The sequence below is a fragment of the Nerophis lumbriciformis genome, linkage group LG04, assembly GCF_033978685.3.
Source record: "Nerophis lumbriciformis linkage group LG04, RoL_Nlum_v2.1, whole genome shotgun sequence".
In the NCBI taxonomy this organism is placed as follows: Eukaryota; Metazoa; Chordata; class Actinopteri; order Syngnathiformes; family Syngnathidae; genus Nerophis; species Nerophis lumbriciformis.
The window spans coordinates 10896597-10912197 of record NC_084551.2 but is presented as its reverse complement, the minus strand read 5'-3'; the positions used below and the strand labels follow the sequence as shown (position 1 = coordinate 10912197).

The 15601-nt window shown below is 39.1% G+C and overlaps 1 protein-coding gene across 3 annotated transcripts in view; it reads left to right on the top strand.

Annotated features, from left to right (window-relative positions):
* Positions 1-15601, top strand: part of LOC133595948 (intermembrane lipid transfer protein VPS13B-like) — a 672020-nt gene that overhangs the window by 614271 nt on the left and 42148 nt on the right. For all 3 annotated transcript variants that reach the window (XM_061948790.2, XM_061948782.2, XM_061948793.2), the window contains exons 52-57: positions 1032-1239; positions 1475-1663; positions 5547-5693; positions 7734-8008; positions 8379-8506; positions 8593-8789. In XM_061948790.2, the coding sequence (XP_061804774.2) occupies positions 1032-1239; positions 1475-1663; positions 5547-5693; positions 7734-8008; positions 8379-8506; positions 8593-8789 (1144 nt within the window). The remainder of the gene's footprint in view (positions 1-1031; positions 1240-1474; positions 1664-5546; positions 5694-7733; positions 8009-8378; positions 8507-8592; positions 8790-15601) is intronic.

Below are 15601 nucleotides of genomic sequence, written 5' to 3'. Positions count from 1 at the left end.
TCCACTTCTTCTCAGCACTGTCCTTCACACTCACTTTCTTCCTTACCATGGTTGGAAAAACAAAGTTATGTCGATCTCGAGCTCTAAGCTAATACTAGTGAGTAAGACCAGATGTTTTGGGTGGATCTTAAGGGGGTTCACTGTGACATTTCCTACGCCACCTCATGGCGGGGATGTTTGGAATTGAAGCAAATTATCCAAGAGACATTTTTTATCTCAGAACACTCTTATGTTGAGGTACCACTGTATATATATTTTTTCAATCTATTTTAGGATATCCATGCAGGCATACAAATATGGAGATGTCAAGCAACAACTAAGGACTAATATATTTGTTAAAATTTCTTTGTGATTTTGTCTTCTCAGTGAATTGTGATTGATTATCTTTCCACCAAAGTTGATGTTGGCAATATTTGAACTGCCGAGTTGTTATTTATCTGCATGTTTTTGAGTGCAAATAAATTAGTTTGTTTAGTCTTTTTAATAATGTAGCAATATTTTGTGAATATCAATTTCTTCGTGTTTAAAAAAAAAAAAAAAAAAAAAGTAATTTTCAATGTCAGGGTGCTCAATGTGTTCCCTCAATTATCACAGGGGTTACCTTCCAGACCCCCTTGTGGTAAGCGAATTTTCGGGCAGTAGGCATGCTTATTTTTTTGGGATTTATAAATATATTATGTGCACTAAAAGCCTTTATATGTATCCACTCAGCTTTCACACACAATAACAAACATGTCCTCTACTTTTACAATAAACACATAGTTAAAGATTATTAAAACATTTTATTGTGTTCACATATCTTACTTCATTTTTTTTTTTTTTTACAAAGGTATTTCGTTAAATCCAAAAAAAAACGCCTTCAAAAATGTATGTTTTTATTTTTTTTTAATCCTGAGAGAGTAATAAAATATTGTAAAGTAAGTAGTAATAATTCATACATCAAAAGCTCATTGAATTTGCCACAGTTGTAAAATCAAAAAGATGTGACTAGAGGGCATTCTAAAGCAGTTTTTTTGTCTCCCCTTATATAGTTCAGCACTGGAGGCCCTTGCCCAGTGGGACAGTCCTATGCAGGTGAAGTTATCGTGCTGGAAATTGGGCCTGAGCACACTGCTGGTGGAGCTGCTACCCTGGGCCCTGTTGGCTAATCACTCCCAGTGGGACCTGTGGCTTTTTGAGGGGGAGACTATCGTACTGCAGATACCAGTCGGCAAGGTCATGGTACCGCCTAACTTCAAGGTATGGTGCCATCTACAGCTTGTCTTCTGCAAGTGGTATTTTGAATTTTGAAAAGCAGAGGTCGTTTCAAGCTGCAAATGCTGCCAGGCTTAATGATGCAGAAGAAGAAGATGTTTTACTCCTTGCATACATCAACTTAATGTGTTCACACACACTTAAACTACTGATCCCTGTAGGATTATTCAATTCTAAAAGAGTTTCGTTCCTATTACATGCCATCCTTTTTTTCTTGTAGGAAGCCTTCCAGCTGGGCATCTATTGGGCTCAAACTAACACAGTCCACAAGTCTACTGCACTGAAACTAGTCCATGATCTTACCTCGCCTCGATGGAAGGAGGGCACAGATTCAGAGGTTGTAATCTTGGATGAGGAAGGATTTGTGCAGGCAGACATCAGATTGGGAGCTTTCCCTGGAAGGCAGAAGGTGAGGGATTTTGTTGATGAATCCACCAACATATATGAAGTAGTTTTGATCAAACGTACAATGAATTGACAAAACGAAAGGAAAAAAAGAACGATGAAATATTCACGAAAGATTTGTTGCTGCAAGTTTTAATGTTGGGAATTTTTGCCAAATAGCATGCATGGACAAACTTGAATGATGAAATGGAGCATACACCCACCGGACATTGAATTAGGCACACCTGTAGAATTTAATGAGAGCTTTTAAAATGCTGCTTGTACAAATGCAACAGCAGATGGTCTCCATTAATGTAGCCAAAGTTTGCAGTGATGTAGAACTGCCTTGTATCGTACTGTGTTTGTAATATTTTGACCCGCCCGTGTTGTTGAAAAATAGTAACAAAAACATGAGAAACACCTGCGAGCATGTGACGTTCTGTATTACTGCAAATGAGCTAAGAGGTTGTTAAATGTTTATCGCTTAGCCTGGAAGAGGCCAAAAATACAATGAAACCTCAATTTATGAACCTAATTGATTCTTGAACAGGGTTTCAAAAAGGTCAGCCAACGAACAAGATTTCTCTATAGAATCTCCTCTCTGGTCAACAAAAGCACTATGAGGGTTCTGGCGGGAACTCTTGTTCAACCCTTTTTCGATTACGCATGCACCTCCTGGTACCCTAGCACCTCCAAAACCCTCAAATCTAGACCCCAAACATCCCAGAACAAGCTAGTCAGATTACTTCTAGACCTCCACCCCAGATCACACCTCACTCCTACCCACTTCTCCAAAGTGGGCTGGCTCAGGGTGGAGGACAGAGTAAAACAACTTGCACTGAGCCTAGTCTATAAAATCCGCTACACCTCCCTGATACCGAAGTACATGTCAAACTACTTCCTTAACGTAAATGACCGCCATAACCACAACACCAGGGGGAGCTCCACTAACTACGTTAAACCCAGATTCCGATCCAACAAAGGTCTTAACTCATTCTCTTTCTATGCCACATCAATGTGGAATGCGCTCCCAACAGGTATAAAAGAAAGGGCATCTCTATTCTCCTTCAAAACCGCAACTTCAACCCTAAACTAACACCCTCCCCGGATTGTTAATAATCAAATGTAAACAATCAAATGCAGATATTTTTCTTATGCCTTCTGATCTCTCTCTCTCTCTCTCTCTATGTCCACTACTTGCTGTACATATCCTACCAAGTCAAACCTACACTGTTTCAATATCCATTTCTCTGTTCTCAATTGTTGATGACTGATGATAACAACCAAACCTACCCCCCCGTCCCCTCTTTACACCCCGAATTGTAAATAATGTAAATAATTCAATGTATACACCCTGATGATTATCCTGTGTGATGACTGTATTATGATGATAGTATATATCTGTATCATGAATCAATTTAAGTGGACCCCGACTTACACAAGTTGAAAAACTTATTGGGGTGTTACCATTTAGTGGTCAATTGTACGGAATATGCAGAGGTGGGTAGAGTAGCCAGAAATTGTACTCAAGTAAGAGTACTGTTACTTTAGAGATTTATTACTCAAGTAAAAGTAAGGAGTAGTCACCCAAATATTTACTTGAGTAAAAGTAAAAAGTATGTTGTGAAAAAACTACTCAAGTACTGAGTAACTGATGAGTAACATACACACACACATATCATATATATATATATATATATATATATATATATATATATATATATATATATACAGTATATAATTTATATTTATTTATTTTGCCGTTTTTGTTTACATGTTAAAGGTGTTTTAATGAATATACATGCATGTTTAACACATATAGATTCCTTTCTTTCATGAAGACAAGAATATAAGTTGGTGTATTACCTGATTCTGATGACTTGCATTGATTGGAATCAGACAGTAGTGCTGATAGCGTCCACGTTTTCAAATGGAGGAGAAAAAAGTTCCTCCTTTCTGTCTAATACCACATGAAAGTGGTTGATTTTTGGCATCTTATTTGTCCAGCTTCCATATTCGTTGTTATACACTTTACAAGAAATACATTGGCGGCAAACTCCGTAGCTTGCTAGCTTGTTTGCGCTGGCTTTCGGAGACTCTTGTTTTGAAAGCGCAGGCGCGATGGAGCGGCACTTTTATTGTGAAGACAGGAACTGTGCAGTCAGTCTTTAGGCTTTTGACGGGATGTACGGTTGAAATAAAAGGGTCTTTTTTCCTTCACACTTTTGATTGATTGATTAAAACTTTTATTAGTAGATTGCACAGTAGAGTATATATTGCGTACAATTGACCACTAAATGGTAACACCCCAATAATTTTTTCAACTTGTTTAAGTCAGGTCATGTGACCGCCTGGCTCTGTTTGATTGGTCCAACGTCACCAGTGACTGCATCTGATTGGTGGAACGGAATGAACGTCACCAGTGACTGTATTTGTTGAAACGCAGGCACTATGAAGGTCTGTCTGACAGACCAAAACAAACAAAGCGTGCATTAACAGATCGATAAAAAATAGTAGCGAGTAGCGAGCTGTATGTAGATAAAAGTAGCGGAGTAAAAGTAGCGTTTCTTCTCTATAAATATACTCAAGTAAAAGTAAAAGTATGTTGCATTAAAACTACTCTTAGAAGTACAATTTATCCCAAAAGTTACTCAAGTAGATGTAACGGAGTAAATGTAGCGCGTTACTACCCACCTCTGGGAATATGTACTTCACTGTGCAACCTACTAATAAAAGTCTCAATCAATCAATCAATTGAAAATAGAAAAGATTATGTATTGAAACAAATTTCTCCATGAGAAACAATGTAAACATAAATAATGGGTTCCGGTCTTGACAAAAGTCCAAACTTTAGTAAAAGTTTATTCACTTTGAACACAATATAAAGTACTATGCCGTACTGTATCTAACAAACATAACAAGGGAGTGATGGCTCAGCTGTCTATTTAATAACAAAGTCAAAATAACAACAAGCTGAACTGTTATCATTTGTAGCCATGCACACACACTGTCACTAGCTCTGTGGTGCACTCAGTTTAACATCACAAAACTCCTGAACTTTAACATCCAGGTTTGCTACAATGATTAGGAATTAAAAAAAATGAGGTGAAACTCAAAAGATTAGAATATAGTGCAAAGGTTTGTTCATACCAGCAATTATATCTACAAGGTGAAACTGCTACGACATTGGCTCATAACATGCAAGTCAAGATATTTCAATACTTTTTTTGATATAATTTCAAAGATTATGTCTTGCAGTTTATTAAAAAAAAACCTCAAGTTTAAAATTTTAGATCATTTGGGATTTTTAAAAACTGTAAACCATGATCCTCAAAAACTATAACACATAAAAAATTGACATATTTCACTTTGTATGTAATGAGTTTATGGACAGTAACACATTAGTTTTACATTTAAAGTTGAATTACTGAAATTAATGAACTTTTACACAATGTTAATTTTTTTTAGTTTCACCTGTAAAATGTACTTTTTACGGTTAATCTTCTTTTGCGTCCAGCTGAAGGGAGAGGGAGCGGGGAGGGGGCAGTGTCAACAACGCTGTGGATACTTTCTGAATGTTTCAAACCACACATTGCTTGTCCATTGCTTTCTTTGGACTCATATTGAGCTAGAAAAACTATATAAATGCTGTAAAAAGGCTAAAAACACTTAAAATGTACACAGTAGCACAGCAGCTGACAGCAACAGTATGAATGAGCAGTAAGCACCGGAGAATGAATGTGCTGCCTGACACAAAATGGCTGGGCTGCAGGCACACAATGGGTGGATGAAACATTCGTACACCAAATCATATTCGTATTTGGTTTGTGAATCGGAAAGTTTGTACAATGATGCGTACGTAAATTGTGGTTATTGGTTGATACTTATGTCTGTCATTTCTTCCACAGCTGTGTCAGTTCTGTGTGTCGTCTACGGTAAAAAATGGCATCCAAATCCTCCAGATTGAGGACAGAACAATCCTCGTCAACAACACTCCTCACACAATACACTACAGACCTTTGCTGACTGACCACAGGCTGGGAAACGATAACCAGGTAATGAGCTTAAATTTTCATGTTTATGCAGAGACCCATGAAGTCAGCTCAATACATACTTTTTGAGGATCTCGTCAATGTAGTTAAATATTGTCTTTCACAAAAGATAATCCTACAAATATAATGATTAATGGCAGCCATTTGATAATTGCTGATTAAATCTCTCTTATAAGTGGCTGGATAGTCCCACCGCTACTGAAAACAGTAGTATAAGTCGCTCCGGAGTAGATATGTAGAGAGTAAAGATGATAATATTGGCAGGCCGATATTATCGGCCGATAAATGTGTTAAAATGTAATATAGGAAATTATCGGTATTGTTTTTTTTATTATCGGTATCGTGTTTTTTTTAATTAAATCAACATAAAAAACACAAGATACACTTACAATTAGTGCACCAACCCAAAAAACCTTCATCCCCCATTTACACTCATTCACACTCATTCACACAAAAGGGTTGTTTCTTTCTGTTATTAATATTCTGGTTCCTACATTATATATCAATATATATCAATACAGTCTGCAAGGGATACAGTCCGTAAGCACACATGATTGTGCGTGCTGCTGGTCCACTAATAGTACTAACCTTTAACAGTTAATTTTACTAATTTTCATTAATTACTAGTTTCAATGTAACTGTTTTTATATTGTTTTACTTTCTTTTTTTATTCAAGAAAATGTTTTTAATTTTTTGTCTTATTTTATTTTATTTTATAAAAAATTTTAAAAAGTACCTTATCTTCACCATACCTAGTTCTCCAAATTAGGTATAATAATGTGTTAATTCCACGACTGTATATATCGGTTGATTTCGGTATCGGTTGATATCGGTATCGGTAATTAAAGAGTTGGACAATATCGGAATATCGGATATCGGCAAAAAGCCATTATCGGACATCCCTACTACGGAGTATAAGTCGCACTGGCCGAAAATGCATAATAAAGAAGGAAAAAAACATATATAAGTCGCACTGGAGTATAAGTTGCATTTTTGGGGGGAAATTTATTTGATAAAACCCAACACCAAGAATAGACATTCGAAAGGCAATTTAAAATAAATAAAGAATAGTGAACAACAGGCTGAATAAGTGATCGTTATATGAGGCATAAATAACCAACTGAGAACGTGCCTGGTATGTTAACGTAACATATTATGGTAAGAGTCATTCAAATAACTATAACATATAGAACATGCTATACGTTTATCAAACAATCTGTCACTCCTAATCGCTAAATCCCATGAAATCTTATACGTCTAGTCTCTTACGTGAATGAGCTAAATATTATTTGATATTTTACGGTAATGTGTTAATAATTCCACACATAAGTCGCTCCTGAGTATAAGTCGCACCCCCGGCCAAACTATGAAAAAAACTGTGACTTACAGTCCGAAAAATACGATAATAGGATGCATTTTGTGCTGCAAAAATTGCCACTTAATGCAGTTGCAGTATATCACAACAACACTTAAATGCCAGTTCATACAAGGCGTCGTATTGGTACATTATAAATCATTTTGCTATCTTCTCCATGTAAAATATGTGCTGGTGTTTGGTGCTGCATCATGTCCTACATAAATGCAATGTGCATGACTCAGACACACCATAACGACCACACAAATGCATTAGAAGGACGCAGCAAGCCGTTTTAGATCATGTTGCCCCCCCCCCCGTCCTCACTCCCCTCTGTCCTTCCACATATGAGGCAATGGCACTTCATAGGGGTATTAGACAAACATGCAAAATTGGATGCAGGTTTCGCTTCTTGCTTTCATCTGCTGCTTGTCCCTGATGAGAGCAACAATGTAGTGTACGTAAAACAATGCTGGCATCTGATCTCAGAAGAAAAGATGGCAGAGCGGGTGGGTGAGCATATGACGTCATTGCTCTTGTGTTTTTAAACCAGTGCTTCTCCGCTACGAGATGAACAAAAAAGGCTCAGTTGGGGGAAAAAAACAGTCAATAATCATTTTCATCATAATTTTTTCACTGTATTTTCATTTTCTAAGAAACATATTTGTGTTTTATTGTGTTTTGCACAGGCCTGTGCCATACCAGAGACAGCAGCCTTCACTCTGACTCCATGTGAAGTCTCCTCTGCAGCCAAACCCTGCTCAGTGCCATGCTGGGACCTTCTCCAAACCAGCGACCAAGGGAACGTGGAGTTCCCCCTGCCTTTAAAATGCCTGCTTTTCAGCTCGTTATCAAGGCCTGACGCCAGAGTCGGGTCCACTGCATGGAGCCTTCCCACTCCCGTCCGAGCAGACTTCCCCAGGCAGAGTGTGTCGGTTCCTGGAGAGAACAGCCTGAGCACCAGGTGGGTAAACTGCAGCATGTTTCCCTCACTGGCAGCAACCATCCATTTAGAACAGCGTATGATATTAAACCGAGCTGGCACACGACTGTAAGTAAGCAGTTTGATGTTTGTAAAATAATGGCAATGAAGCAAAGGAGAAAAAAATACTCCCTCAGTGTTTCCAGTCAGTTCCTCAGCTTGTTTTGATCCTTCTGTTTTTCTTTCTCATCTTTTTTTTGTTTAATGCTTGTCTTGTGATATTAAAAGTGCGTCATTTCTTCTGTTGTCAAAGAACACACCTCAGGGATTTGACGTAGGATAATCACTGTGGCTGTAAGAGGCTGAGACAATGTTTTTCATGGCTTTGTTTGTTTTTATTTCTATGTTCCAGCGCTGTCGTCCTGACGTACCAGGAGCACCTTGGGGTGACGTTCATTACTCTCAATGAGGATCCTTGTCCTCACATGCTGGTGCACAACAAGTGTCCTGTCCCACTCTTGCTTAAGGAGAATGTCAAAGGTGAGACGAAACAAGTCAGACTTTTCCCTTACATTTCTATAGACTCCCTGAGATATGACTTCATATTTACCATTTGTCTTTTCCAGAAACGCCAAAGACTGAGGTGTTCTGTTGTCCTCTTCCTGCAAATTGTTCCGTACACCATGAGCTCTACCACCACTTTTCTAGTTTCCCCGACTGCAGGCAGAGAGAAGCCCTGCCAACTCTGTTCCTGAAAACAACGAAAGATGCCATCACCACAGACTGGACGGAGCCCATTGACATTAATAGTCTTGGTACTCAGGTAGGCAAAGCGTTCATTTGGGGAGTTGAAGAGCTCACCACTCACTCTGTTTTATTTTATTTCCTATTTATGACACTATTTTTTTTTTTTACACAAGAAACTAGGGCTGCACAATTTTGACAAAAAAACCTAATTAAGATTTTTCTCTCAAATGGCGATTTGTATTTTATACATACAGATGCATAAAACTGAAAATAAGGAAGACCTGTTCCTTTGAGACAATTAATCAACATTCTTGTCTCGAAGTGACACAAAACAGAACAATATGCAATAATTTACTTTAAAAATGTTTTGGCTTTATGCACAGACTCAGAGCTTTTGTCTACATCATGCTCTAAAACTGAAGAAATAATCTATAAAAAACTATGCACTGATTATAATGTAATGTAAACATTATATATAATAATAATGCAAGTAAACATTCAAAAGGATATCAACTTTAATTTTTTCATTACTGTAAAATGTTAGTACCATTGTACTCTAATTGGAAGTTATATAACTTTGTTATCCTACATCGGGGGTGCCCACACTTTTTCTGCAGGCGAGCTACTTTTCAATTCACCAAGTCGAAGGGATCTACCTCATTCATATATGTAATTTATATTTATTTATTTATGAAAGAGACATTTTTTGTTTACAAGTTAACTGTTTAATTTTAATACAAGCATGTTTAACGCATGTAGATTCCTTTCTTTCATGAAGACAAGAATATAAGTTGGTGTATTACTTGATTCTGATGACTTGCTTTGATTGGAATCAGACAGGATTCAAAGTAGTGCTGATAATGTCCACATTTTTTAATGGAGAAGAAAAAAAGTCCTCCTTTCTATCCAATATCACATGGAAGTTGTTGGTTTTTGGTATCTTATTTGTCCAGCTTCCATACTCGTTTTTATACACTTTAAAAGAAATACATTGGCGGCAAACTCTGTACTTTGCTAGCTTATTTTGTTAGCACAGGCAGGATGAAGCAGGGCTTTTATTGTGAAGATCGGAACTGTGCAGTCGGTTTTTAGAGATTTGACGGCTGGTACGGCGCTAGGGTCTGTTGAAATAAAAAGTGTTTCTCGCCTTCCTGTCGGTCATTTTTTCTTGACAACGATCTCGCAGCAGCCATCGTCATCTCACAAGATCCTCGGGTGCCGTGAATGTCAATCAAGTGACGAAAATGACGTTTTAGTGAAGATTTATGATCGCTAATTTTTAAGTCTATTTTTTAATACCTGACTGGCAATCGACTGACACGCCCTCCACGATCGACCGGTCGCTCGCGATCGACGTAATGGGCACCCCTGTCCTACATAAATAAACAAACTAAAAATACAATGTACTCTTATCTCTGCAACCAAAATTTTAACTTAAATAAATAATGAACATCTTAAAGTGCTTTTTTTCACCAGTTGGAAAAACCATGTCAGACGTGTTTTTTTTTTGTTGACTTCATTTGGGCGATTTGAAGTTGAAATATTCTCACAGCGGAAAATTTGGCTTTGTGATAAAAAATGTTTCCTTGTAATTTCCGTTATTTTTCGGAACTTCTCACTGGCGAGTGGCGTGGTTGTCTATGTTTTCTGTGTATTTAAGGCTGGTGGTCTTGCTCTACGCACACCATGACAAAGATTGTGAATGACTAATAAGAGGGTTTATGTCAGGTTCAAACACTGATGACATCTATTAAACAGACAAAGAAGCAAGGAATCAAACAGAGACAGAATTAAATTTGGCTGAATTGAGCAGAAACGTCTGGGCTGTACTCTTGTACAGTCTCCCACCACGCTCTGACGAAAGATTGTACGCCTCCTCTTTTATTTGGACTTTCCCTGATTACATGGCAACAGCTGTTTCTAAAGGGACGGGGGTCGTAAACAGCCATCGCCTTTGGTTACAAAACCGTTCAAAGAAAAGGTCAGTTCAAAGAAAAGGTCGTAAACAGCCGTTTCCCTCGGTCTCAAAACAGTTCAAAGAAAAGGTCGCCTGGAGAGGGGTCAGGCCCTGCCTCCTCTCCGCTTTGTAGATCTCGGGTCAAGACAAAATCTTCCTGTGGATTGCAATACATCAAAGAAACCGACACCTTCATGTCGCTCCCCATCCTACACGGTGGAGTTTTACAAGCCTTTTGATTGGTAAGATCAAAGACAGTTTTTGTCCTCTCGCCGGGAACTCATGTCAACACAAAGTTTTGTGATAACTTAGATACAATTATTCTGACAGTTTACTGCCCTCAGTTAATTCTACTGTTAGATAAACAGAGTGAGACCTCTTTCTCCCTGTTTGAAGCCAGGGAAAAATAAACGCGAGGCTCAACACTTGTGATTGGCGAGCATGTCTGTCACTCAAATGCCGGCGACGGCGGAGAAGAAGAAAAAAACCTCAGCACTAATTAAAACCTGGATGTCGATTCATCGTGCAGCCTTAAAGGAAACAAACATTAGTTTTGATTAGACAGTTGAACATGTGTTTTTGCGTGCCGCTCAGAGATCGACACCACCCTAACCCTCCATCTTTGGCCACTAAGAAAGTTATCGCGAGGGAGAATAGGTGGACGACCAAATCAGAGAAACTAAGCTTGAAAAATGTCTTACCAGTTAGCAGCCTACCTGGCAGGTCCGCTCCATCGCAGGGCCAGTCCACATCACGCAAGGCGCAGCCAGCGTCAGCTGCATGCAACCACACACGTTTAAAAGACAAACATTTATCCATACAAAGTGTTTGATTTGTTTCAGTTTGTTCTGTCTATTCCTGACTCAACAAACTGGGTGGTCAAGCATTACTTGTTGTTAAAGTTAAAGTTAAAGTCCTAACGATAGTCACACACACACACTAGGTGTGGTGAAATTATCCTCTGCATTTGACCCATCCCCATGTTCACCCCCTGGGAGGTGAGGGGAGCAGTGAGCAGCAGCGGTGGCTGCGCTCGGGAATCATTTGGTGATTTAACCCCCATTTCCAACACTATATACTGAGTGCCAAGCATGGAGGCAATCAGTCCAATTTTTATGGTCTTTGGTATGACTCAGCTGGGGTTTGAACTCACAAGCTTCAATCAATCAATGTTTATTTATATAGCCCTAAATCCCCAGTGTCTCAAAGGGCTGCACAAGCCACAACAACATCCTCGGTACAGAGCCCACATAAGGGCAAGGAAAAACTCACCCCAGTGGGACGTCGATGTGAATGACTATGAGAAACCTTGGAGAGGACCTAGGGGGAGACCGAAAGCAATGGATGTCGAGTGGGTCTGACATAATATTGCGAAAGTCCAGTCCATAGTGGATCCAACATATCAGCGAAAGTCCAGCTCATAGTGGATCCAACATAATAGTGAGAGTCCAGTCCATAGTGGGGCCAGCAGGAAACCATCCCGAGTGTAGATGTCCCTAACCGATGCACAGGCGAGCGGTCCACCCCGGGTCCCGACTCTGGACAGCCAGCACTTCATCCATGGCCACCGGACCTGTGTTCCTCCACAAGGGAGAGGGGGCAGCAGAGGAGAAAAGAAAAGAAACGGCAGATCAACTGGTCTAAAAAAGGGGGGTCTATTTAAAGGCTAGAGTATACAAATGAGTTTTAAGATGGGACTTAAATGCTTCTACTGAGGTAGCATCTCTAACTGTTACCGGGAGGGCATTCCATAGTACTGGAGCCCGAATAGAAAACGCTCTATAGCCCGCAGACTTTTTTTGGGCTCTGTGAATCACTAATAAGCCGGAGTTCTTTGAACGCACATTTCTTGCCGGGACATATGGTACAATACAATCGGCAAGATAGGCTGGAGCTAGACCGTGTAGTATTTTATACGTAAGTAGTAAAACCTTAAAGTCGCATCTTAAGTGCACAGGAAGCCAGTGCAGGTGAGCCAGTATAGGCGTAATATGATCAAACTTTCTTGTTCTTGTCTAAAGTCTAGCAGCCGCATTTTGTACCAACTGTAATCTTTTAATGCTTGACATACGTAGACCCGAAAATAATACGATACAGTAATCGAGACGAGACGCAACGAACGCATGAATAATGATCTCAGCGTCGCTAGTGGAAGAAATGGAACGAATTTTAGCGATATTACGGAGATGAAAGAAGGCCGTTTTAGTAACACTCTTAATGTGTGACTCAAATGAGAGAGTTGGGTCGAAGATAATACCCAGATTCTTTACAGAGTCGCCTTGTGTAATTGTTTGGTTGTCAAATGTTAAGGTGGTATTATTAAATAAATGTCCGTGTCTAGCAGGACCAATAATCAGCATTTCCGTTTTCTTGGCGTTGAGTTGCAAAAAGTTAGCGTACATCCATTGTTTAATTTCATTAAGACACGCCTCCAGCTGAGCTTCCAGTCTCAGGGCGGACACTCTAACCACAAGGCCGCTGAGCAGGTCGACTCAATTTTCATTGTCAACTCTGACCTCTCCGGTCTGTCAATCAGATATGTTTGTGTGCAACAGGAATTGTTAATGTTGCACGCAGACATATTTCAATGTAAGGAGACTGTAGGACACACCTATAAAAGTGTGCTGAACAATATTATTGCATTATTTCATAATACTGCGGTACTTATTTGAAGTACATGCTCTTTTTTAAACAATGTTTCCAATCTATTATTTGTTTGTTTTTCAAAGACATGTTACATGATAGAATGGTGGTATTTTTGGAGGGCCAAGCCCAGATTAAATTGATTTTAATTCCTTCCAGTGGGCGAGGCCGATTTAAGACACAAGTGTTTTGAGTTATGTTCTCGGTCGAGCAACACAATGTTCTTGTAAGTTGAAGTACCACTTTATTTCTTTCAATGTTTTGGTTTTCGTGTTTTGTTTATTTTGTGTTTGTGTTTTTTTTAACTTCTGCAAACTAACTTCAAGACTTTTTTTTCTGAGCACCCCAAAGTCAAAGTACTTCAGTAACCCGTAATTACCGTATTTTTCGGAGTATAAGTCGCACCTGCCGAAAATGAAGTAAAGTAGGAAAAAAAACATATATTAGTCGCACTGGAAACTATGAAAAAAAACTCCAAGTTATAGTCCGAAAAATACGGTAGTCATGTCAACATATCATATCATCATGTCTCCTCATATAGTGGATTCATGCATATTCGCGATTCAGCAGATTCTGCAAATTTTGAATTAAAAAACAAACAAAAACATTTTCCCGAAAATCCTTACCCTTTCCATCCTTTGTAACTGAGCTACTGTGTGGAACAATTTCCCTTGTGGATCAATAAAGTTAGTCTAAGTCTAAGTCTAAATAGACCATTTTTTTTCTGCGTAAGACACATCTTATTCACGCTAGATTGATAGTAATTTATAAATATGTGATAATAAAGCATAAAATAAAAATATTTGAGTTTTTTAACAGCACATACTGTATATCGCAGGGAAAGATGGCGCCATGCTGGTTTTGTTGCTACAGCAACGCTAGCTTCTACAGTCAACTCCCTTAAAATCCAGCCTCAAAACGTGCAGCGAGGTGAACACAATTCAATATATGTGTATCATAAGTCGTTACCGGAATTACAACAGACTCAGAGAAGCGCTTTCGCCGTCATGCAGGAATGACGAAAGCTCGGTTATAGTACGAGGCTGATGACCAGGCTAAAGACTATACAGTGACTCCTATTTCAACTGTTCTATCGATTATTTAGAATGATCATTTGTTAGCAGTGAGTACCTATTGGTGTTATCTTTAAAGGGGAACATTATCACAATTTCAGAAGGGTTAAAACCATTAAAAATCAGTTCCCAGTGGCTTATTTTATTTTTCGAAGTTTTTTTCAAAATTTTACCCATCACGCAATATCCCTAAAAAAATCTTCAAAGTGCCTGATTTTAACCATCGTTATATACACCCGTCCATTTTCCTGTGACGTCACACAGTGATGCCAATACAAACAAACAGCAAGGTATAGCGACATTAGCTCGGATTCAGACTCGGATTTCAGCGGCTTAACACTGTCTGATAAGTAAATTACTAACAACTATGAACTAAGTTTACAGCATATGAAATACATTTGGCAACAACATGCACTTTGAGAGTGCAGACAGCCCATTTCAGGCACGCTAAGAACATATATTTTTCCACGATTTCAGCAATCAGGTTAACCATACCTAAATAGACACAAAATACTGCATTACACAAGACTACCCGAATGTACTCGAATGATTGAAAAAAATAAATGTTTTTAAGCTAAATTATTGGTAAACACAGTTTATGTATAATAATTTACGTAAAACCGCGAGTAATGAATAAAGTTTTCATCAATTAATATATTCTGTAGACATACCCTCATGCGCTCTCTTTTCCTGAAAGCTGATCTGTCCAGTTTTGGAGTTGATGTCAGCAGGCCAGGGAAGCTAGGGTCGATATTCTTCTCTTGATCATCTTCGGTGGCATAAGGGACGGTGTGAGCCAAGACATCCAGGGGGTTTAGCTCGCTCGTCTGCGGGAACAAACTGCCGCCATTGCTTGCCGTGCTACTGAGGTCCTTTGTCCCTGAATTGCTCACACACTCCGGCAGATTCAATGGGGGTCTGGCGGCAGATTTCTTTGACTTTATCGTTGGAAATGCATCTGCTTTGAGTGTCGCAGGATATCCACACATTCTTGCCATCTCTGTCGTAGCATAGCTTTCGTCGGTAAAGTGTGCGGAACAAACGACTGACCATTTCGTCGGCTTTCCCCACACCCTCGTATTTTGAACAAATTTCGTCCAATTTCTTGCCACTTTCGCATCTTTGGGCCACTGGTGCAACTTGAATCCGTCCTTGTTCGTGTTGTTACACCCTCCGACATCACACCGACGAAAATGAGAAAATGGCGGATTGCTT